The sequence below is a fragment of the Glycine max genome, chromosome 14 (assembly GCF_000004515.6).
Source record: "Glycine max cultivar Williams 82 chromosome 14, Glycine_max_v4.0, whole genome shotgun sequence".
Classification (NCBI taxonomy): domain Eukaryota; kingdom Viridiplantae; phylum Streptophyta; class Magnoliopsida; order Fabales; family Fabaceae; genus Glycine; species Glycine max.
This window is the reverse complement of record NC_038250.2, coordinates 3,251,867-3,275,049: the sequence shown is the minus strand read 5'-3', so window position 1 is coordinate 3,275,049 and position 23,183 is coordinate 3,251,867. Positions and strand designations below refer to the sequence as shown.

General features: G+C 34.3%; 3 protein-coding genes across 3 annotated transcripts; 2 read left to right on the top strand and 1 right to left on the bottom strand.

Moving 5' to 3' along the window:
- Positions 1–7,310: 7,310 nt before the first annotated feature.
- Positions 7,311–8,312, top strand: LOC100305359 (PK-LRR-TM resistance protein). Its single transcript, NM_001251047.1, has one exon. The coding sequence runs from the start codon at positions 7,311–7,313 to the stop codon at positions 8,310–8,312; it is 1,002 nt and encodes a 333-aa protein (NP_001237976.1).
- A 7,385-nt stretch (positions 8,313–15,697) lies between these two features.
- Positions 15,698–17,977, top strand: LOC100305448 (disease resistance protein). Its single transcript, NM_001248609.1, has one exon. The coding sequence runs from the start codon at positions 15,698–15,700 to the stop codon at positions 17,975–17,977; it is 2,280 nt and encodes a 759-aa protein (NP_001235538.1).
- A 507-nt stretch (positions 17,978–18,484) lies between these two features.
- Positions 18,485–19,588, bottom strand: LOC102667589 (alcohol dehydrogenase-like 7). Its single transcript, XM_006595744.4, has 3 exons — positions 19,213–19,588; positions 18,927–19,063; positions 18,485–18,737 (listed from the first exon to the last, which is right to left on the bottom strand). Exons 1-3 carry the CDS (start codon positions 19,262–19,264, stop codon positions 18,687–18,689), a joined length of 240 nt encoding a protein of 79 aa, XP_006595807.1. The 5' UTR covers positions 19,265–19,588; the 3' UTR covers positions 18,485–18,686.
- Between the last annotated feature and the right edge of the window lie 3,595 nt (positions 19,589–23,183).

The window sequence follows — 23,183 nt, the reverse complement described above, 5'->3', positions numbered from 1 at the left end:
TAATTGTCATTAAAAAATACAAACTACAGAAATAACAAAATAAATGAGAAAAGTAATTACATAAAATATTGAGAAATTAACTTGATACTAGGCTATACCTTTTGTTTTTACAGACGATAGACTAAACTTTCAAAATGTTAATATAGTCATAAAATCATTGAAGAACTAAGGCGGTGACGATGAGATCTTAAGAGATAATTTTTAACTGATTTTTTGAAAAAGAAAAGTAGTGTGATAACATATAAATATTTAGACTTTTTAATTGTTGGCAATATAAAAAATTATCCAAATAACAGAAAATTATTTTGATAATGATTTACAAATATATTATTATATTAATATCTAAAAGAGAAAAAATAAAGGAAGAAGAAGCTAGCAAAGAGTTGAATCGAAATGAAAGCCCGAGAAGCAGCGTAGGCTATAAATAGAAGTTAGTGAATAGAATTGTTTGTATCCATATGCAATCCTCTCTAGTTTTGTTCTTCTGTTAAAGGATGAATATCAATTACATTCTTTTCTGGCTTCTACTCCCATACTTCATCTTAGCTTCTTCTTCCTCTTCCTCTTTCTGCAACCACCATGACACCTCTGCCTTACTACTTTTCAAAAACTCTTTTACTCTCAACACTTCACTTTATTATTCATTTCGATATCATTATTGGTGGCTTGATGATTCCAGTTTTTCTTCAAAGACAGAATCATGGAAAAACGGAACAGATTGTTGTGAGTGGGAGGGGGTCACGTGCGACACCATCTCAGGCCACGTGATTGGTCTTGATCTTAGCTGCAGTAATCTTCAAGGTCAACTCCATCCCAACAGCACCATCTTCAGCCTAAGACACCTTCAACAACTCAACCTAGCCTTTAATGATTTTTCAGGCTCTTCATTATCTTCTGCAATAGGTGATCTCGTCAATCTCATGCATCTTAATTTGTCATTATCCGGACTCATTGGTGACATTCCCTCCACAATCTCTCACTTGTCCAAATTACTGTCCCTTGATCTCAGTTTCAACTACGACTACAACTACCAGAGAATGAGAGTTGATCCATACACATGGAAGAAACTCATTCAAAACGCAACTAATTTAAGAGAGCTTTCTTTTGATGGCGTGGACATGTCTTCTATCGGAGAAAGCTCTTTGTCATTGCTAACCAATCTGTCTTCCTCTCTCATCTCTCTTAGTCTTGGAGACACCAAATCGCAAGGGAATCTATCGAGTGACATCCTCTCTTTACCCAATCTTCAAATACTATCTTTGAGTGGTAATGAAGACCTGGGAGGTTGACGCAGAACGGAAGCGCTAGGTTAGCCAAACGCTAAACCTGATTAACAAAGACGAGTCGCAAGCACGAACTTGTCAAAATAGGATTTCGGAGTCCACCGAAAATTGAGATATAACTCGAATATTTTATTGGATGAAAAATAACTGCCTCTAAAGGCTACAATGATTTGGTTTAAATAGTAAGGGAAATAAAAAAATAACAAATCTAGAATAATAAAAATAGCAAATCTAGAATAATAAAAATAACAAATCTAAATCTAGAATAAAAATAACAAATCTAGAATAATAAAAATAGCAAATCTAGAATAATAAAAATAACAAATCTAAATCTAGAATAATAAAAATAACAAATCTAAATAAACCCCCCTACATCAGTCTCCTCCACCTCAAAAGAACTCGACCCCGAGTTCTCATCTCGATAAAGGACTTCATCTGCATGGTACTCATATATATCTGCCACATTGAAAGTGTTAGAAATGTTCATTGATGCTGGAAGGGCCACGACATAAGCATTGTCATTGATCTTGCGAGTCACTTGGAACGGGCCATATTTGCGAGGCTGCAGCTTGCTGTAGGTACCAACTGGAAATCTTTCTTTTCGCAGAAACACCATCACTTCATCTCCCACATTGAACACTTTGACTCTTCGGCATTTATCTGCCGCAATTTTGTTTTTCAATCCAGTAGCTTCCAATTTGGACTTGACAGAATCTTTCACAGCTATAATCTCTTCAGCCATATTTTCAGCAGCCACACTAAATCCAGGAGCCTTAGGCAGCTTAATCAAATCAACCACGTGCCTAGGAACAGAGGTGTAAACAAGTGAGAAAGGTGTTTTTCCAGTAGCAGAATGCATAGTGCTGTTATAAGCAAACTCAACTTGAGGCAAAGCCAAATCCCACTGCTTCGGTTTGTCACCACAAACACATCGAATCATATTTCCCAGAGTTCTGTTTGTGACCTCAGTTTGTCCATCAGTTTGGGGATGAGCTGTAGAACTCCTTTTCAGTGATGTATCAAATAACTTCCATAAGGTGATCCAGAAATGACTGAGGAATTTGGTGTCCCTGTCTGAAGTAATGGATTTTGGAACTCCGTGAAGACGCACAACCTCCCTGAAAAACAGTTTGGCTATGTTGGATGCATCAGCTGTCTTCTTACAAGCAATAAAATGGGACATCTTGGAGAATCGGTCTACAACCACAAACACGGAATCCACGCCTCGCTGGGTACGAGGTAGACCCAACACAAAATCCATAGCTAAATCCTGCCAGATGTCATCAGGAATGGGTAGAGGCATGTAAAGACCAGTATTTTGTGACTGGCCTTTAGAAACTTGGCAAGTATAGCACTTCTTGACTATGGTTCCAGCATCTTTTCGCAGGTGTGGCCAATAAAACCTTTCTTCCAGACTAGCAATGGTTTTATCCCTCCCCATATGCCCACTCAGACCACCACCATGTAGATCCCTAATTAATTTCTCCCTCAAGGACGAACATGGAATGCACAGTCGGTTCCCCTTAAAAAGAAACCCTTCACGAACATGAAAATCGTCACAAGGATGCTCACGACATTTAGCCCATAATTCTTGGAACTCAACATCATTCTCATACAACTCCTTCAGACATTCAAAACCTACTACCTCCTGTGCTAAAGTGACAAGCAACGAATCCCTCCTACTCAAAGCATCAGCTACTTTGTTAAGGGCTCCAGATTTATGTTGAATGATAAAAGGGAACTTTTGCAGAAAACTAACCCACCGAGCATGCATCTTGTTGATCAGTTTCTGACTATGGAGAAATTTCAGAGCCTGGTGATCAGTGAATAAAATGAATTCTCTATGAATCAAGTAGTGCTCCCACTGGCGAAGAGCTCTAAAAACAGCATAAAATTCTTGATCATAAGTACTCCATTTTCGACGAGCTTCACTCAACTTTTCACTAAAGAAAGCAATTGGTTTCTTCTCCTGAGACAACACAGCCCCTATTCCAATTCCGCTAGCATCGCACTCAACTTGGAACACTTTATCAAAATCAGGAAGAGCTAAGACAGGTGCGGTACACAACTTTTCTTTAATCAAGGCAAAACTCTGCTCCTGCTCAAAACCCCAATTGTATTTTCCTTTCTTCAAACATTCAGTGATTGGTGCAGTGATAGTGCTGAAATCTCTAATAAATCTTCTGTAGAAAGTAGCCAGCCCATGAAAACTACGTACTTTAGTAACTGATGTAGGTGCAGGCCAGTCTCTGATAGCCCTCACTTTCTCTTCATCCACCTGAATTCCATCTTCACCAACTACAAACCCCAAGAAAAGTAATTTGTTGGTACTGAACGTGCACTTTTTCAGGTTAATGTACAGCTGATTCTCTTGTAACACTTGTAAAACTAGCCTCACATGTTCCAGGTGTTCTTCCTTGATCTTGCTATAAATCAGAATATCATCAAAATAAACCACCACAAAGGAACCAATAAAAGGACGCAGAACCTGATTCATCAATCTCATGAAGGTGCTAGGGGCGTTAGACAACCCAAAAGGCATCACCAACCACTCATAAAGTCCATCCTTACTCTTAAAAGCTGTCTTCCATTCATCTCCAGGTCTAATTCTTATCTGATGGTACCCACTTCGCAGATCTATCTTTGAGAACACCTTGGATCCTGCCAATTCATCAAGCATGTCTTCTAAACGGGGAATTGGAAAACGATACTTGATAGTGATCTTGTTGATGGCTCTGCTATCAACACACATCCTCCACTGATTTCCTTTCTTAGGCACCAAAAGGACTGGAACGGCACAAGGACTCATGCTTTCACGGATAAAGCCCTTTCTTAGTAAATCCTCAATTTGCTCCCTTAAAATCTCATTCTCCTTAGGACTCATGCGATAATGAGGAAGGTTTGGTAGGCTTGAACCTGGAATCAAATCAATCTGGTGCTGAATATCCCTCATGGGCGGTAAGTCATTTGGCAGCTCATCTGCGATCAACTCGTTGAAATCCCTTAGAATTTCTAAGATTTCTCTTGGAATTGGGACCTCTTCTTTCACAGCGCTCATCACCCCTTTGAAAACAACTGGACAAAAACAATTAGCTTCTCTGACAGCCTTATCAAGTTTCCTCTCATCCTGAGTCATCACTAGGAAACTAGATTTCTTGTCTTTCGGATTCTTATCAAAATGTAGGATAGGAGCCATAGCAATTTTATGAGTGCCCCAAGTAAACATCATCACATTATCCCGTCCCCGGTAAGTAATATCATTATCAAACTGCCAAGGCCTACCAAGTAAAATATGACAAACATCCATATCAATAACATCACAAGATACCTCTTCTTTATAGTGTTTACCAATGGAGATGGGAACTCTGCAGGACAGCGTCACTCGTACCTGGGATCCCTTGCTGACCCAGCCAAGGGCATATGGCTTCTCATGAGGCTCTGCGGGCAACTTAAAATAATTCACCAATTTTTGTGACACTAAGTTCTCTGTGCTCCCATTATCTATTATGAGATCACATACTTTATTCTTGACAGAACAATGAGTCTTGAATAAGTTTTTGCGCTGTCCTTCTTCTTTAGTTGCTAGTAACATCCGCTGCAACACAAAATTCACCCTTTCATCAGATTCTTCTTCAGCAAATTCTACCTCTGCATAGCAAGTAAAAGAGATCAAAGTTTAATATAATAAATCGATCTAATTAGCTTAGCCAAGGACTGAAAGCGAATATAATGAACAATGGATCGATGACCTTTCCCATTACATCTAAAACAAGTATCCATAGTGGGTTTGACATATGGATTGTTTTGTTTTTGGGCTGGGGCTTTGCCTTGTGGTGCACTGCTAGAACTACCAGTTGCCTTATTACCAGGAGTAGAATCCCTGGCTGCTGCACTTTTCTCTTTGTCACCTGATGATTCAGTATTATTCTGGGGAGAAGACTTTCTGAAGGAGGAGAAATTTCTGGGCGATTTCTCCATCAATTCTGCCTTCAAAGCTAGGTTGGACGCTTCAGCAACGGTCCAAACGGTTTGCAAACCCATCTTCTCCTGCAAGGATCCTTTCAATCCACTGATATAACGAGCCACTTTCTGATTTTCTGATTCACCCAATTCATTACGTTCAGAAAAACGCAGAAATTCAGCGGTATACTCTGTCACTGATCGCTTGCCTTGAACACATTCAATATACATTTTATACAGAATTTGTTCATAATCTTCAGGTAAAAATCTCTCAAGCATCAATTGTTTCATCTTCCGCCAAGTTCGAATGGGATTCTTTCTCTGCCTCGTCCTCTGAACGACGAGTCTGTCCCACCAGACAGCGGCGGTACTTTTCAGCCTGATTGCCACCATCTTAACCTGCTTGTGCTCAGGGACGTCCATGACGTCGAAAAATCTGTCAACATCAATCTGCCAATCTAAAAATTCCTCTACTCCCATCGTTCCGTAAAACAATGGAATATCTGCTTTCACGCGGTAATCATGGTGATTGTCACGATCGTTTCTTTTTTCAGTCACGACCTCCTCCTCTTCTGAATCCGAATCATCAATCGTATGATTGTTTCCACGACCTCCTCCCCTGTTCAGATTGATTCTGTTGTTGTTGGATAACGTTGTTACCTGTGTTGTCAGAGTGGTGATGGCCGCGGTTAAAGCCGCTATGGCACCATCAAACTCTGTTTTCGTCACCGGTTGATCTCCCATCTGATCACTTCACGAAAGAACAGGGGAAACCTGCTCTGATACCAACTGACGCAGAACGGAAGCGCTAGGTTAGCCAAACGCTAAACCTGATTAACAAAGACGAGTCGCAAGCACGAACTTGTCAAAATAGGATTTCGGAGTCCACCGAAAATTGAGATATAACTCGAATATTTTATTGGATGAAAAATAACTGCCTCTAAAGGCTACAATGATTTGGTTTAAATAGTAAGGGAAATAAAAAAATAACAAATCTAGAATAATAAAAATAGCAAATCTAGAATAATAAAAATAACAAATCTAAATCTAGAATAAAAATAACAAATCTAGAATAATAAAAATAGCAAATCTAGAATAATAAAAATAACAAATCTAAATCTAGAATAATAAAAATAACAAATCTAAATAAACCCCCCTACATCAGAGGTGAACTTCCAAAGTCCAACTGGAGTACTCCACTATGGCACTTGGGTCTCTATCGTACTGCTTTCTCGGGAAACATTCCGGATTCCATTGGCCATTTGAAATCTCTTAAGAGTCTATATTTGTGGAGTTGCAATTTTGATGGACTGATTCCCTCATCATTGTTTAATCTAACTCAACTCTCCCATATATATCTATCGTTTAATAAATTAGTTGGCCCCATTTCATATTGTTGTTATTCTTTGCCTTCCTTGTTACGCGGGTTCAATTGGTGAATTCTCATTTTATTCTTTGGAATACTTGGCCCTCTCTAATAACAAACTGCAAGATAATTTTCCAAATTCAATATTTGAACTCCAAAATCTTACTTCTTTGAGGTTGTCATCAACTGACTTGAGTGGTCGTCTGGACTTTCATCAATTTGCAAAGTTCAAAAATCTAAAGTACCTCGATCTTTCTCAGAATAGTCTTCTCTCTATTAACTTTGATAGTACCGCTGACTATTTCTTACCCCCCAACCTTAAATACTTAAATTTATCTTCCTGTAATATTAATAGTTTCCCTAAATTCTTAGCACCACTTGAAGATCTGGTCGCACTAGATCTTTCTCATAACAGCATTTGTGGAAGCATTCCCCAGTGGTTTCATGAGAAGCTCTTGCACTCCTGGAATAACATTAGTTATATTAACCTCAGTTTCAACAAGTTGCAAGGAGATCTCCCAATTCCGCCCAATGGAATTCAATACTTTTTAGTCTCAAATAATGAGCTGACCGGGAACATTCCTTCAGCAATATGCAATGCAAGCTCCCTCAATATACTCAACTTGGCTCATAACAACTTGACAGGCCAGATTCTGCAATGCCTGGCAACATTTCCTTCTCTTTTGGCATTGGATTTGCAAATGAACAACCTTTATGGAAACATACTTTGGAACTTTTCTAAGGGAAATGCATTGGAGACTATAAAGTTGAATAGCAACCAATTGGATGGACCATTACCACGGTCTTTGGCCCACTGCACAAATCTGGAAGTGTTGGACTTGGCAGACAATAACATAGAGGATACATTTCCCCATTGGCTAGAAAGCCTCCAGGAGTTACAGGTACTCAGTTTGCGATCAAATAAGTTTCATGGTGTCATCACTTGTTTCGGTGCCAAACATCCATTTCCCAGGCTGAGAATTTTTGATGTCTCAAATAACAATTTTAGTGGGCCCTTGCCAGCATCATACATCAAGAACTTCCGAGGAATGGTGAGTGTGAATGACAACCAAACTGGTTTGAAATATATGGGTAACCAAGATTTCTATAATGATTCAGTCGTGGTTGTAATGAAAAGTCCATACATGAAGCTCGATAGGATATTAACTATTTTCACAACCATTGATTTATCAAATAATATGTTTGAAGGAGAACTTCCGAAAGTCATTGGACAATTGCATTCTCTTAAAGGGCTTAACCTTTCGCACAATGCAATCACTGGTACCATTCCACGATCCTTTGGTAATTTAAGAAATTTGGAATGGTTGGACCTCTCGTGGAACCGGTTGAAAGGAGAGATTCCTGTGGCTTTGATCAATTTGAATTTTCTGGCTGTGTTGAACCTTTCACAAAACCGGTTAGAGGGTATCATACCTACAGGTGGACAGTTTAACACATTTGGAAATGATTCCTATGGTGGAAATCCAATGCTATGTGGATTCCCTTTGTCAAAATCCTGCAATAAGGATGAAGATTGGCCACCACATTCAACATATCTGCATGAAGAATCAGGATTTGGCTGGAAAGCTGTAGCAGTGGGATATGCATGTGGGTTGGTATTTGGAATGCTTTTGGGATATAATGTTTTCATGACTGGGAAACCACAATGGCTTGCGAGACTTGTTGAAGGTGTGCTTAATTAATGAAGAGTGAAAAGGACAAATTATAGGGAAAGGAAATAGTTTACTCTTAGTTTAATGTGGTACGTTCTTTTGTGAGTGTCTGCATGTTGTTTTCTGTAACTTCTGTTCTTTGTGTAACAAATCTTATCTCTCTTGACTCAAGTGATGTATTTCAAGTTGTTTACAAATAAGAAAAAAATGTGATGATCGTAGATATCAAAATGAGTGGTCATCCCATGTGATGATATTGGCTCAAAGACTTTGATTCTAATCTCCGAAGACAAAAAACTTATTAGCCACCACTTGTATGTCAAGCATGCCATAGTACGAGCTAAGATTAAAACTGGACTTTTAGTTTAAAAATTGGTTTCCCCTACCCCTATTACATACTTTCTCCAAACAACTATCCGTAACCAACTCAGTCCAATTATTGATTAATTTTTACTGCATGATAATCGTAGATGCGCCCAGGCCAATGTGTCCCTTTGGGAGGTTCCCTGAGTGAAAATAAATAAAACAAAGTCACCATAACTTTAGCCTTCTAATGCTTTAAAAGCTGGCACCTTTGGGAGGCTTTCATTAATTTGAAAGTTAAAACTGACTTGAGTGAACATTTGGACTTCATCAATTTTCAAAGTTCAAAAATCTAAATTAACTCGATTTTTCTCACAATAATTTTCTCTCTATTAACTTTGATAGTACCGCTGACTACATTTTACCCAACCTTGAATTCTTATATTTATCTTCTGGTAATATTTTATATTTTTTGTTGTTGCAATTTTTGCTTTAAGCAGTTTTAGATTTTTTGTGTTGGTTTAACTGTTTATAAACAGTTTAATTTGGATTTGAATACCCTTAAAAATGGCATGAATTAAAGGATAAATGTTTGGTTTTTCTAACACTTTTGAGAGTCGATCACAATGATAATAAGAGCCAAAAAGAAAACAAATTTCCCCTCCCTCTTAGATGTCACTTAAGTTGATATCCAGTAGATAGATGATTACGGATAGAAATTTTAAGATGAGCATCTATTCTTTTAAGATTTAATTATTAGACATTTTCTCAAGATTTTCATGCCGAAGGAGGTATGACCCTAAAAATCTATATTTTTTTTAATTTTTTTTTCAGTGTCTCTTAACAAATTATTTCTTGAAAGAAAAATAAGAAGAAATAAAACAGAAAAACAGATGACACTAACAATATACCACAATCTAGTATAATATCATAACATTATAATTTTCAAATGAATAATAAAAAATAAAATAATATTTGTCATCACCTGACTTCAGCCGTCATATGGACTTTTTCTTCTTTTAAGACAGAGATAATATATATATAACAAGAAGAAATACAAAGACAAATAATGAGTGATAATTTTATGTTTAGTAAAATAAAACATTAAAAAATGATTACTATTTCTTTTCTGGTGTCCGTTTAATATAATTGTGTTCTTAAAAGCAGTAAGCAACACACAATAAAGTAAAAATGATTCAAGAAAGGAGAATAAGAAAGCGAGCAAAGGATACATTCCCCATTCCATAGGCCATTTGAAGTCTCTTAAACAAACTACATCACTCAGCTCTCCTTTTTAGATTTATCATTTGATAAATTAGTTGGCCCCATTCCAACCAAAATTGTGGCCGCTACTTTTGTCTGATAACGTCTTACACGTTGCTTGTTATTCTTTGCCTTCCTTGTTACGGGTTGATCTTAGTGACAACCTCCTTAAGGGGTCAATCAGTAAGTTTCTCGATCATGACCCAAGAAATGGAAATAAGAAAGCGAGCACCACTACACACTATTTGAGGGGTCAGGCTTGTAATTATGGTCTATACATACTACTACTACACTACTACACACTATTTGACTATTTGTCATTCGCTTTATAAGTTTCTATTAAACAATTATTGAACATGTTGCTCTTCATTAAACAAATACGAACTGGAGAAATAAAAAAATAAATGAGAAAAGTAGTTACATAAAAAATTGAGGAATTAACTCAGTGACAGACTAATTTGTTTTTACGGATGATACACTAAACTTTTAAATATTAATTTAATCTTAAAATCATTGGAGAACTAAGATAGTGACAAAAAAATCTTAATAGATACACTAAACTTTTAAATATTAATATTAATTTATTAACTGATTTTTTGAAAAAGAAAAAGAAAACTAGAGTTATAACATAATTTTTTTTTTGAAGAAATACATTTAAATATTTCTCTTCGTAAAAGTAAAAATAAATAAAATAAAAGAAAATTTTAGTAAGCTTTAATTATTTGTTATAGTTATGTTTAATAAACAATTTAGAACTCTTGGTGTAACTAATCTGTGTATGTATTATAATTCGAGTTCTTCTATTAAATGATAGTATTTTTATGAATTATTCTCTTTAATTTTACATTAAGTTACGTAGCTTTTTTTGCATTTAGTATCTAACTTTTTTTAAAAATATTTTTATAATTTTATCCCTTTTCAATACAAACTACTTAAATCTAATTAAAATTTGATTTAATTTTTAATTTTAAATCATAAACTATATAAGATAAAAATGTTTTTATAAACTATATTTAAAAATTATTGTAATCTTTTTTCGTCTCAATTAAATTTTGAAGTTTGACATGTTATATTAATAAAAATATATTTTCTTTATTAAAGTAATTTGTTTATCTATTTAATTTATTATTTAATAAAAGTAATGATGATAATATTTATTATATATATACATATATATATATATATATATATATATATATATATTACAATTATGTATTTTTTGCAACCATTTTTTCTTCTTAGTACCATACATGAGTACACAAAAAATTAATGATAAAAATGAAATAAGTAGGTTAGATTGGCCAACTCATTCCCCAAAGTTAGACAAATTGTTTATCCTCAAACATTTAAAAGCCGGCACCTTTAGGAGGCTTTCATTAATTTAAAAGTTAAAACGATATTGGTAAATATTTGAACCAATAAAATGAAACAATATTGATCATACTAGTATTTACACACAGCAAATATGTGGCAATTGTTCTTGCAAACAACTTTATAACCTGACACAATATTGGGATCCATGTATTTCTGGGATTGGTCTGTGTAGGGAGGTTTTTTTTTTTTTTTTTTTTAGAAATATTAGTTGTTAGTGTTATTAATTTTTGTGTATTATAGCTTGTTCACCGTGTTGGGTGGGTTTATATATATATTGTATTTGTTGGCTTATCCCATGTATTGATATCTTCTTTCTTTAATGAATATTCTCATAGTTATTGGATTTTATTATTAAGTTTTGCATTTAAAAATTTTATAAGATCCAAAAATGAAAGCAAAAAAAAGGTGAAGTTAAAACAGTAATCCAATCAAATTTACACTTACATTTTAATAATGTTTTCCCATTGGCTTCTGCGAAGCTCATGTTTACCTCTGGGTATGACTCTGTTGTGAGAATGTGGGACATGGAGAATGGCTTGTCAATTGCACCATCACGATTAGACAACAGAATGAGTCCAGACAGAGCTGAGCAATAAAAGTGGTCGGAGTGATCAGTGTTCAGTTGCAGCCAAGAAGAATGCTGTCACTTGTATTTGGCCCAAACGTGGGATGAGCGGAAAGCTCAAAGCATAGTGACTGAGGCAGTCTCATGTTTGCTTATATGCACCAATTATCAATCCTTATTTTTTTTTTTTTACAAAATTGATGTATAGAATATTTTAGTTTCAAGCAGGTAAACTGACCTGACCAATTTTAAGTTCTCTTTACGTATTATGATATGATTAGTTTCTGTAGGTAATGATCAGATCAGACTACACCACTCTACATTTCTATTTGTACGATTCTGAAAATGATAGTGTTTCTTTCCAAAAATTGTTTTTACAATTTTACACAAGGTGATTCTCCTAGAATTCTATATGATGTGCATTTGATAACTCAGTATTGACATTCGACCATTGATTTAAACAGATTCAGGATGTGCTTTTGTCTTGATAGAATGAATGCAGGAGTGGGCTCAATGATTCTTGCTTCTGAGTTCTATGAAACTAATAGACGCACGGGAAGCTATGGTAGTAATACGGGAAGCTGGGGTAGTGATAGATAGTCGTTTATGTTTGATGATCTTATTCTTAGATATGCTCGTTACTCTCCGAATCAATTTGTTCAGTCTAATATTTTCGAAGTTAAACTATTTATCTGGTCTATATAGTTGTCTATCATTTTAAGTTTAGTCCATACACTAGAAGACTATAAGTTTTATATATGTTAAGTCTTGGTTCCTATTGCCAACACAAGAGAACGTTGCGACTAAAATTTCTACAAAACTTACAACATTTTTTGTATATGGATTAAAATTTAAAATAAACCACTATAAGTATCAAGTGAATAGTATAACATGTTTTTAATCTCGTGGATGTGTGTAACAAACCACCAATCATTAGATGGAAGAAAGAAGCAATTGGCTTCAGTTTTTTGTTTTGCGGAGAGTAGTGTCTATATGATAGGCGTATCAATAACAGAAATCATTAAAGTTTATTACCCTAAGTCAGATTGGATTCGAATTATTTGTGTTTCAAAATATTATAGAAGATGTTTTGTAAAGAAAATTAATAAATACGGAATTTTCTTTGCCTTCCTTGTTAGAGTTGGAGCATAGCAACAACCTTGGTGAATTCCCATCTTATTCTTTTGAATACTTGTTACTTTCTAATACCAAACTGGAAGGTAATTTTTCAAATTTAATATTTGAATTCCAAAATCTTAACTATTTGAGTTTGTACCAAACTGACTTGAGTGGTCATCTGGAATTCCATCAATTTTCAAAGTTCAAAATCTAAATTTTCTCGATCTTTCTCATAATAGGTTTCTCTCTGTTAACTTTGACAGTACCGATGACTATACATCTTATCCAACCTTCAATATTTATAATTATTAAAATTTAAAAATAAATAATTAATAATATATTAAATCTAGGTGGTAATGGTCAAGCAGCATCTTAGGTTTCTACTCCCCAACACACACAAAGGAACAAACGTTTGAAGGAAAAACGGGACACACTGCAGACTTGGTCCTTTAAAGACTGTGGAAATGCTCCATTTCCATACAAACGGTCATCCCTCAAGTCTCAACCATAATTCTCATTTTGGCAATGACAAGGCATTTACATGGTTAGACTTTCGATTGTTCAAATAATTCATGAATTAATGTTCCTGTAACTTTACAATGCAAGTTGTATGAAGCATCTTGTATCTGTCAAAGAAAAATTACAAGTAACTAATAATGCATTGTGACGTCTCCCACGTACATAAAACGCTGTTTACCTTATGACTATAGCGTCTTTGTCTTGGACGTGATATTGAGTGCTCATTGCTTTTTAACTTTCTTTTGAGCTAGTTCCGTTTCAAACTTGAGCCTACAATGACATGGGTAGATAGAAGAATAATAAAATATTAGTTTAATTACCCATTTGGTCCCCTATAATTTTCAAACTTATCAAATTTAATTTCTATAAGTGGTTTTTTTAGTCCCTGTAGTTTACCTTTTAATTACCGTTAAAATTGTTTAACACCGTTGGAAGATTGTTGTCAAAGTTCACTCAGAACTCTCACTTGCACGTAAAACGCTCAGGTGTGTTTTCGAACGGCACGACACCTCGCATGGCACCTTGCACCGTACGATACCTTGCATGGCACCTAGCACCGCACCTCGCACGACACCTCGCACCGCACATGTGCAGAATCTGCCCCAAATTCCTTTCAGTTCATGATATAAACAACCTTAACCTTCTTCCACACTCGCAATAAATCAACCTTGATGACCTCTGGGTTTTACAATAAATCAACCTTAACCTTAACCTTCCTTCATCCTCTATTAAAGAAGAACACGTCTGGGTTTTCAGTTGGTTGCAACAATGGACGACATGGGCCAACCCTTGGTTGAAGCAAATCACAATCAGTTTTGAGTGGCCGAAAGTGAGATGAGTTGAAAATGCCGAGGGAGTTTTGCGGTGCTGTGCGAGAAGAGCGATGAAAACTTAAGGTCTTGACACTAATCTTCTAACGGTGTTAAAAAAGTTATGACTAAATTGGATAAGTTTGAAAACTATAAGGACCAACTGGGTAATTAAACCTAAAATATTAGTTAAGCTAATAAGAAAATTCTTCTTTATTAGTTTTGGTTAAGCTAATATACATATTAAGTGACGTACGTATTGTGATAGGAAGAAAAATAAAGATAAAAATAATAAGTGTCAATTATGATTTAGCAATATATATATATATATATATTAAAAAATGATTTCTCTTTGTTTTTTACTTATGGTGCCGGCTCAATATAATTGTGATTCAAAGTATAAAAATAAAATATAATCATTTTACAAGTTTCTATTAAAGAATTATAAAAATGTTACTTGTCATTAAAAAAAAATACGAACTAGATAAATAACAAAATATTGAGGAATTAACTTGATTGATACTAGACTAACCTTTTTTTTTCTTTTACGGATGATAGATTAAACTTTTAAAATATTAATATAGTCATAAAATTATTGGAGAACAAAGGTGATGATGAAGAAATCTTAAAAGATAATTTTTAACTGATTTTTTGAAAAAGAAAACTAGCGCCATAACTTATAAATATTTATAATTTTTAATTGTTGGCTATATAAAAAATTATCCAAATAACAGAAAATTATTTTGATAATGATTTACAAATATATTATTATATTAATATCAATTGAATAAAATTAAACATTCATTAAATATTAAAAAAGTAAAAATATTTTTTAATTGAATAAAAAGAAAATAACAGATATAATAATTAATTTTATAACAAGAGAAAAAAATAAAGGTAAAAATAAATAAAGGAACAAATAAATAATGAAATCTTTTGAAGGAGCGTAGGCTATAAATTGAAGTTTGTGAATTGAATTGCTTTTATCCAAAATCCTCCATTTTTGTTATTCAGTTTAAAGGATGAATATCAATAACAGTCTTTGCTGGCTTCTACTCCCCTACTTTATCTTCCTTCTTTCTCTTCCTTCTTCTTCTTCCTCTTTCTGCAACCACCATGACAGTTCTGCCTTGCTACTTTTCAAAAACTCACTTGCTCTCAACACTTCACATCATTATTATTGGTTTGTTGATCATTATCCTTGGCTTCATGTTTATTGCTCTTTTTCTTCAAAGACAGAATCATGGAAAAACGGCACAGATTGTTGTGAGTGGGATGGGGTCACGTGCGACATCATCTCAGGCCACGTGATTGGGCTTGACCTTAGCTGCAGTAATCTTCAAGGTCAACTCCATCCCAACAGCACCATCTTCAGCCTAAGACACCTTCAACAACTAAACCTAGCCTATAATGATTTTTCAGGCTCTTCATTATATTCTGCAATTGGTGATCTCGTCAATCTCATGCATCTTAATTTGTCATTCTCTCAAATCAGTGGTAACATTCCCTCTACAATCTCTCACTTGTCCAAATTACTGTCTCTTGATCTCGATAGCTTCTACTTGACAAGTAGAGATCCCAACTACCCGAGAATGAGTCTTGATCCATACACTTGGAACAAACTCATTCAAAACGCAACTAATTTAAGAGAGCTTAATTTAAATGGCGTGGACATGTCTTCTATAGGAGACAGCTCTTTGTCATTGCTAACCAATCTGTCTTCCTCTTTGATCTCCCTTACACTTAGAGACACCAAATTGCAAGGGAATCTATCGAGTGACATCCTCTCTTTACCCAATCTTCAAATACTATCTTTCGGTGGTAATAAAGACCTGGGAGGTGAACTTCCAAAGTCCAACTGGAGTACTCAACTAAGGCGCTTGGGTCTCTCTCATACTGCTTTCTCGGGAAACATTCCCGATTCCATTGGCCATATGAAGTCTCTTAAAATGCTAGGTGTCAGGAATTGCAATTTTGATGGAATGATTCCCTCATCATTGTTTAATCTAACTCAACTCTCCGGTTTAGATCTTAGCGACAATCACCTCACGGGATCAATTGGTGAATTCTCATCTTATTCTTTGGAATACTTGTCACTCTCTAATAACAAACTGCAAGCAAATTTTCTAAATTCAATATTTCAATTCCAAAATCTTACTTATTTGAATTTGTCATCAACTGACTTGAGTGGTCATCTGGACTTACATCAATTTTCAAAGTTAAAAAATCTAAAGTACCTCGATCTTTCTCACAATAGTCTTCTCTCTATTAACTTTGATAGTACCGCTGACTACATCTTACCCAACCTTCAATTCTTACATTTATCTTACTGTAATATTAGTAGTTTCCCTAAATTCTTACCACTACTTCAAAATCTGGAAGAACTAGATCTTTCTCATAACAGCATTCGTGGAAGCATTCCCCAGTGGTTTCATGAGAAGCTCTTACACCTCTGGAAGAACATTTATTTAATTGATCTCAGTTTCAACAAGCTGCAAGGAGATCTCCCAATTCCACCCAATGGAATTCAATTCTTTTCAGTATCAAATAATGAGCTGACAGGGAACTTTCCTTCTGCAATGTGCAATGTAAGCTCCCTCAATATACTCAACTTGGCTCATAACAACTTGACAGGCCCCATTCCACAATGTCTGGGAACATTTCCTTCTCTTTGGACATTGGATTTGCAAAAGAACAACCTTTACGGCAACATACCTGGGAACTTTTCTAAGGGAAATGCATTGGAGACTATAAAGTTGAATGACAACCAATTGGATGGACCATTACCTCGGTCTTTGGCCCACTGCACAAATCTGGAAGTTTTGGACCTGGCAGACAATAACATAGAGGATGCATTTCCCCATTGGCTAGAAAGCCTGCAAGAGTTACAGGTACTGAGTTTGCGATCAAATAAGTTTCATGGTGTCATCACTTGTTACGGAGCCAAGCTTCCGTTTCTCAGGCTGAGAATTTTTGACGTCTCAAATAACAATTTTAGCGGGCCTTTGCCAACATCATGCATCAAGAACTTTCAAGAAATGATGAATGTGAATGTCAGCCAAACTGGTTCGATTGGTTTGAAAAATACGGGTACTACCAGCAATTTATATAATGATTCTGTAGTGGTTGTAATGAAAGGTCGTTACATGGAGCTGGTGAGGATAATTTTTGCTTTCATGACCATTGATTTATCAAATAATATGTTTGAAGGAGAACTTCCGAAAGTCATTGGAGAATTGCATTCTCTCAAAGGGCTGAACCTTTCGCAAAATGCAATCACTGGTCCCATTCCACGATCCTTTGGTAATTTAAGAAATTTGGAATGGTTGGACCTCTCGTGGAACCGGTTGAAAGGAGAGATTCCTGTGGCTTTGATCAATTTGAATTTTCTGGCTGTGTTGAACCTTTCACAAAACCAGTTTGAGGGTATCATACCTACAGGTGGACAGTTTAACACATTTGGAAATGATTCCTATGCTGGAAATCCAATGCTATGTGGATTCCCTTTGTCAAAATCCTGCAATAAGGATGAAGATTGGCCACCACATTCAACATTTCACCATGAAGAATCAGGATTTGGCTGGAAATCTGTAGCAGTGGGATTTGCATGTGGGTTGGTATTTGGAATGCTTTTGGGATATAATGTTTTCATGACTGGGAAATCACAATGGCTTGCGAGACTTGTTGAAGGAGTGCATATTTCAGGAGTGAAAAGAACAAATAACAGAATCCATGCAAACTGACAAGGAATGCATTAGTTTAATATGGTTCTGTATTATATGTGTGTTTATATCAGTATGTATGTATTTTATTTCTTTTTTGTAATTTTTATCTTCTTTGTTTGTGTAATGAAATTTCAACTCTCAATATTATCAAGTGATGTATTTCAACTCTCGAAGACACAGTCCATCAATCAATAAATCAAAAGTTTTACTGATATCCTTGAACTCCATCTCATGTGTGACAAACTCGTCCGTATTCCGTTCATGTTGATAATAATTGCAGATGAAATTTACTAAAAAGAAGCATCCTCAGAACTTGGTATTGCTATTATGTTATGTCATTATTATTTTTACATAATCATTACTAATTACTAGTTTTACATATATTAATAGAGGGGACAAAGAGCATAGACTAAAAAAGATTAAGTAAAAGAAATTGCACATAGGGAGTAAGAACCACAAACTTAATGCAACTGATGTCTGTAGAAACGACATCTGTAATGACTAGGGAGTAAGAACCACATAAAGTTTGACCAAACATATATATATTAAAGCACAAAAGTTTACTCTACCTACCTAAAAAGTAAAGCGCAAAAGTTTATGTTGATACAGAAAGATACAATACAAACAGGGTATTAATAAACAGTGGATTTCTTTTTCCTTAGGAATGAATAATATGATCCAGTAAATAAAATTATAAAACTAAAAAGAGTGAAAGGCAAACACTCACTCACCCAACAGCCTCATGACCCAAAATTCTTGGACAAATTGCAGGAGGGACCTTCAAACACAACAACAACAAAAAAATCTTAAAAAATTCAATAAGAAGTTCCACTAAGACTTTTAAGAAAAGAAAGATATCTAGATCAAAAGAAAGAGTATGAAAGTAAATAAAAAATGGTAAAGGGAAGACATTGACTAAGAAAAATGTTTTAAATCATTCAAAGATAAAGAAAATGATGGTAATAACCTCCATTTTCCGAAAAGTAACATCGCTGTGACAAAGAGAAGTGCATATAACACGAATCCGAGCTTCATGAGGCATTGGTGGTGCCACAATGATCTCCTCAATACTCAATGGAGAACCTGGCTTGCGACAAATCGCAGCTACAGTTTGCAAATAAAGAAGAACAGGTAGTACCTTTTATTCATATGAAACATAAATATCAACTTCGAACAGCGCTAAAAAGCTATTTGACATAATAAAAAAGAGCATATAAACTTTTTTGTTTTTCATGAACCATGGCATGACACACCTTTACATCTTATGGGTTGTCCTTCACTAGTTGTTGCTAGTTTATCTTCCATGGCGATTCAAAGCAAAGATGGTGAGTCAATGCACCAAGTTAGAAGCATAAGTGCAGCAAAGAGTTGGGAGCTGACCTATGAAATATAAGTGCAAATTTTGGGTCAAAGATAAATGTGATAATGAATTATTATTATATACTATTATACAATATTAATATTGATATTAATGGGGTGCATGTTGAAGGAAATGACTTATAATATGAGTGGATCTATAATGGTTTGGTGGAGACTAATGAACTAATTAAGGACAGCTACATTTTCTCTTCCATGTGAAGCTACCGGCCTAGTTTGGTATTATCGTGTTTGCAGGTCACCCTCAGTTATTTGTTTGTCACCATCTAAATTTAAAAAAAAAAAAAAAAAAAAAAACCCAGAAGGTTTTAATAATGCATGTTTGAAATATACGTTTTCTCAATCCAACAAACATCAATAGCTTCTATTGACTAGTTTTTGGTTTTTAACATAGCATATTTGACAAAAAAATTTATGATCATCACTTGATGATGTTTTTCTCTCCAAAGTCCAAACCAAAATTTGCACCTACCCACCTTAGAATTGCTTTTGCGGTAGATGAAACCATGTTTAACCTAATTTATGTTTAGTATGTAATTTCAAAGGTACTACCCTCCTCCCTTTTCGGAATTATATCCATTAATTATATGAACTTTAAACTATTCAGAAAATATTAATTATATTGCTATTACTTTTTAGATGGAAAAAATTAAACATAAATTATTTTATTTCAAACTCTATTTTTACAAAATTAATTTTATAAGATTAAAATCTTTTAAAATTAAATTTTGTGAATGTATATCTAAACACACTAAATTGTGAAGCGGTCGTCAATTTAAAATTGTGAAAATATACATTCTTGATTAATTTGACACTTTTGACTTTTTAGATAGTCGTTTATGTTTGATGATCTTATTCTTAGATATGCTCGTTACTCTCCGAATCAATTTGTTCAGTCTAATATTTTCGAAGTTAAACTATTTATTTGGTCTAATATAGTTGTCTATCATTTTAAGTTTAGTCCATACACTAGAAGACTATAAGTTTTATATATGTTAAGTCTTGGTTCCTATTGCCAACACAAGAGAACGTTTTTGGACTAAAATTTCTACAAAACTTACAACATTTTTTTGTATATGGATTAAAATTAAAAACAAACCACTATAAATATCTTCAACTTTGAAATATCTTACAACATTTTGTGATTGTCAAGATACTCAATCCACCTCTTATAAATATCTTCCATCTTTGAAATGTGTCCCATGGATCAAGTCTTCTGAGGTTTCACCCTGCAAGCATAGGCTCATAAGAAAAAGTTTTTTTTTTTGAAAAAAAAAAGAAAGTAAAATAAAAAAAAAGTGGAAACTAATTGCTTTAAAATTGGAATATGCAAATAATCAAGTACAAAAAATAAAGTCCCCGACAACGGCGCCAAAAACTTGCTAACTTGGCAAGTGTATCAAAATACTCGAAGTGTCGAATCCACAGAGACTATGTTTGTATTTAGATTAATGAAAATCCAATTTAAAAGCAATAGATAAAGAATTTAAAATAAAGATAAGAAAATATAGTAGATAAGATAAAGATTTAAAGATGAAAATAAAAGATTTAAATAAAAATATGATAAAGATAGAAGATAAAGAAAATAAGAAAATAAAAGTAGAAGATAAAAAAAATAAAAAAATTGAGATAAAGATAAGAAAAGTAAAAGATAAAAATAGAAGATAAAAATAAAATAAAATCAGAATATGATAAGGTTGGAACTTGACTTGGCCTATGTATGAGTTTATGATTTTTCTTTATCAATTTAGGTGATTCTATTCTACCCACATCTATTCAATTACTTGTCCCTGATTCCTCAGGATGACAAACCTATTTTATTTATCTATCTTCCAAATTCCGTTGCAAAGACTCAACAAATAAAATGCATAGGCATAAAATTATCATTCTATTCCTAGCCATGACTTTTTTATGAAATCTTTTTTGTTCTATTAGAAGTTACCATCTTCCGAGTGTCTAACCCCTAAAACCAATGCATGCATAGTTTCTTTAAATTTGATTTAGAAGTCTAACAGTATATAAAGACGAATAATGCAAGATAAAAGCAGAAAAAGATACTAGAATAGAAAACACTTTTGCATTGATAAGGGCTTTACAATGGATGTGGTATAAGGACTGATGAGATAAGAAGAGTGAAAGAAAGTAGATGAAACCCCTAAGAGGGGGTCTGTGGTGTTTTGTTCTGCTTGACTTGACTCCCTTCTTATAGTTATTGTAGTGGACTTGGGCTTAACGCTAAAAATTTTTCTTTTTGATATTTTTGATATTTTTTGAATTTGTTTTACTTGCAATCATATATGCACGCTATAAATAAAAAAAATAACAAATCTTAATATTTAAACAAAAAATAACTGCTAAATAAATATTTTTAAAGATATTTTTAATATATTTTTATCATCAAAATAACTCATATTTAATCGTTATCAATTAGTATAACATGATTATAATCTCGTGGATGTGTGTAACAAACCACCAATCATTAGAAGGAAAAAAGAAGCAATTGGCTCCAGTTTTTTGTTTTGCACAGAGTAGTGTCTATATGATAGGCGTATCATATTTAGCAAAATGTCACCAGGTTACACACTAGTTTTGATAGTGCTTACGCACTCTTCACGAAAGAAATGCTCTGACCCCAGTTCTACAAACTATAAGCTGGTGTTTATCAATAGCTGAAATCATTAAAGTTTATTACCTCAAGTCAGATTAGATTCGAATTATTTGTATTTGAAAATATTATAGAAGATGTTTTGTAAAGAAAATTAATAAATACGGAATTTTCTTTGCTTTCCTTGTTATAGTTGGAGCATAGCAACAACGTAGGTGAATTCTCATCTTATTCTTTGGAATACTTGTTACTTTCTAATAACAAAAGTAATTTTCCAAATTCAATATTTGAATTCCAAAATCTTAACTATTTGAGTTTGTCACCAAACTGACTTGAGTGGTCATCTGGAATTCCATCAATTTTTAAAGTTCAAAAATTTGAATTACCTCGATCTTTCTCACAAAACTTTTCTCTCTATTAACTTTGATAGTACCGATGAGTATACATCTTATCCAACCTTCAATACTTATATTTATTAAAATTTAAAGTAAATAATTAATAATATATTAAATCTAGGTGGTAGTGGTCAAGCAGCATCTTACGTTTCTACTCCCCAACACACACGAAGGAACAAACGTTTGAAGGAAAAACGGGACACACTACAGACTTGGGACAAAAACACTAAAAGGGGGCACTTTTACAAATTATTTACTAAAAAGGGGCTCTTTTGCAATTATTTCCGGGGGGTCTGTTTTTTTATTGTAAAGCGCCCCCCAGACAGGCGCCTCCACTGTGCACGTGACACATGGCATAGCAGGTAGCGCCCCTGACGCGGACGCCTTTGGTAGCGCCCAGGGGTCAGGCACTACTGGTGGCGCCCCTGCTGCAGGCGCTACGGCTAGCGCAGGGCAGCCAGACGCTTGCCCCCCCCCCCCAGCCTCTTCTTCTCACACCCCCCAGTCTCTTACCACACCCCCAGCCTCTCTTCTTCTCACACCCCCCCTCACCCCAAAATTTTATATTTTTTATATTGTTTATAAAAAATTTAAATTTTGTTTCATCTTTGTTATTAGTATTATTTGTTATTTTTTTATATTCCCACACCCCCCACCCCAAAATTTCAATAAGATTATTTTTTATACACTCTAAATTGTATATTTTTTAATTTGTTTATCAAAAATTTAAATTTTTTTCATTTTTATTATTAGTATTATTTGTTATTTTTTTATATTTTATTATTCTCTCTTTTTGAAGTATATATAAGTACATTTTCAATAAAATACATTTCACCTAAAATACATT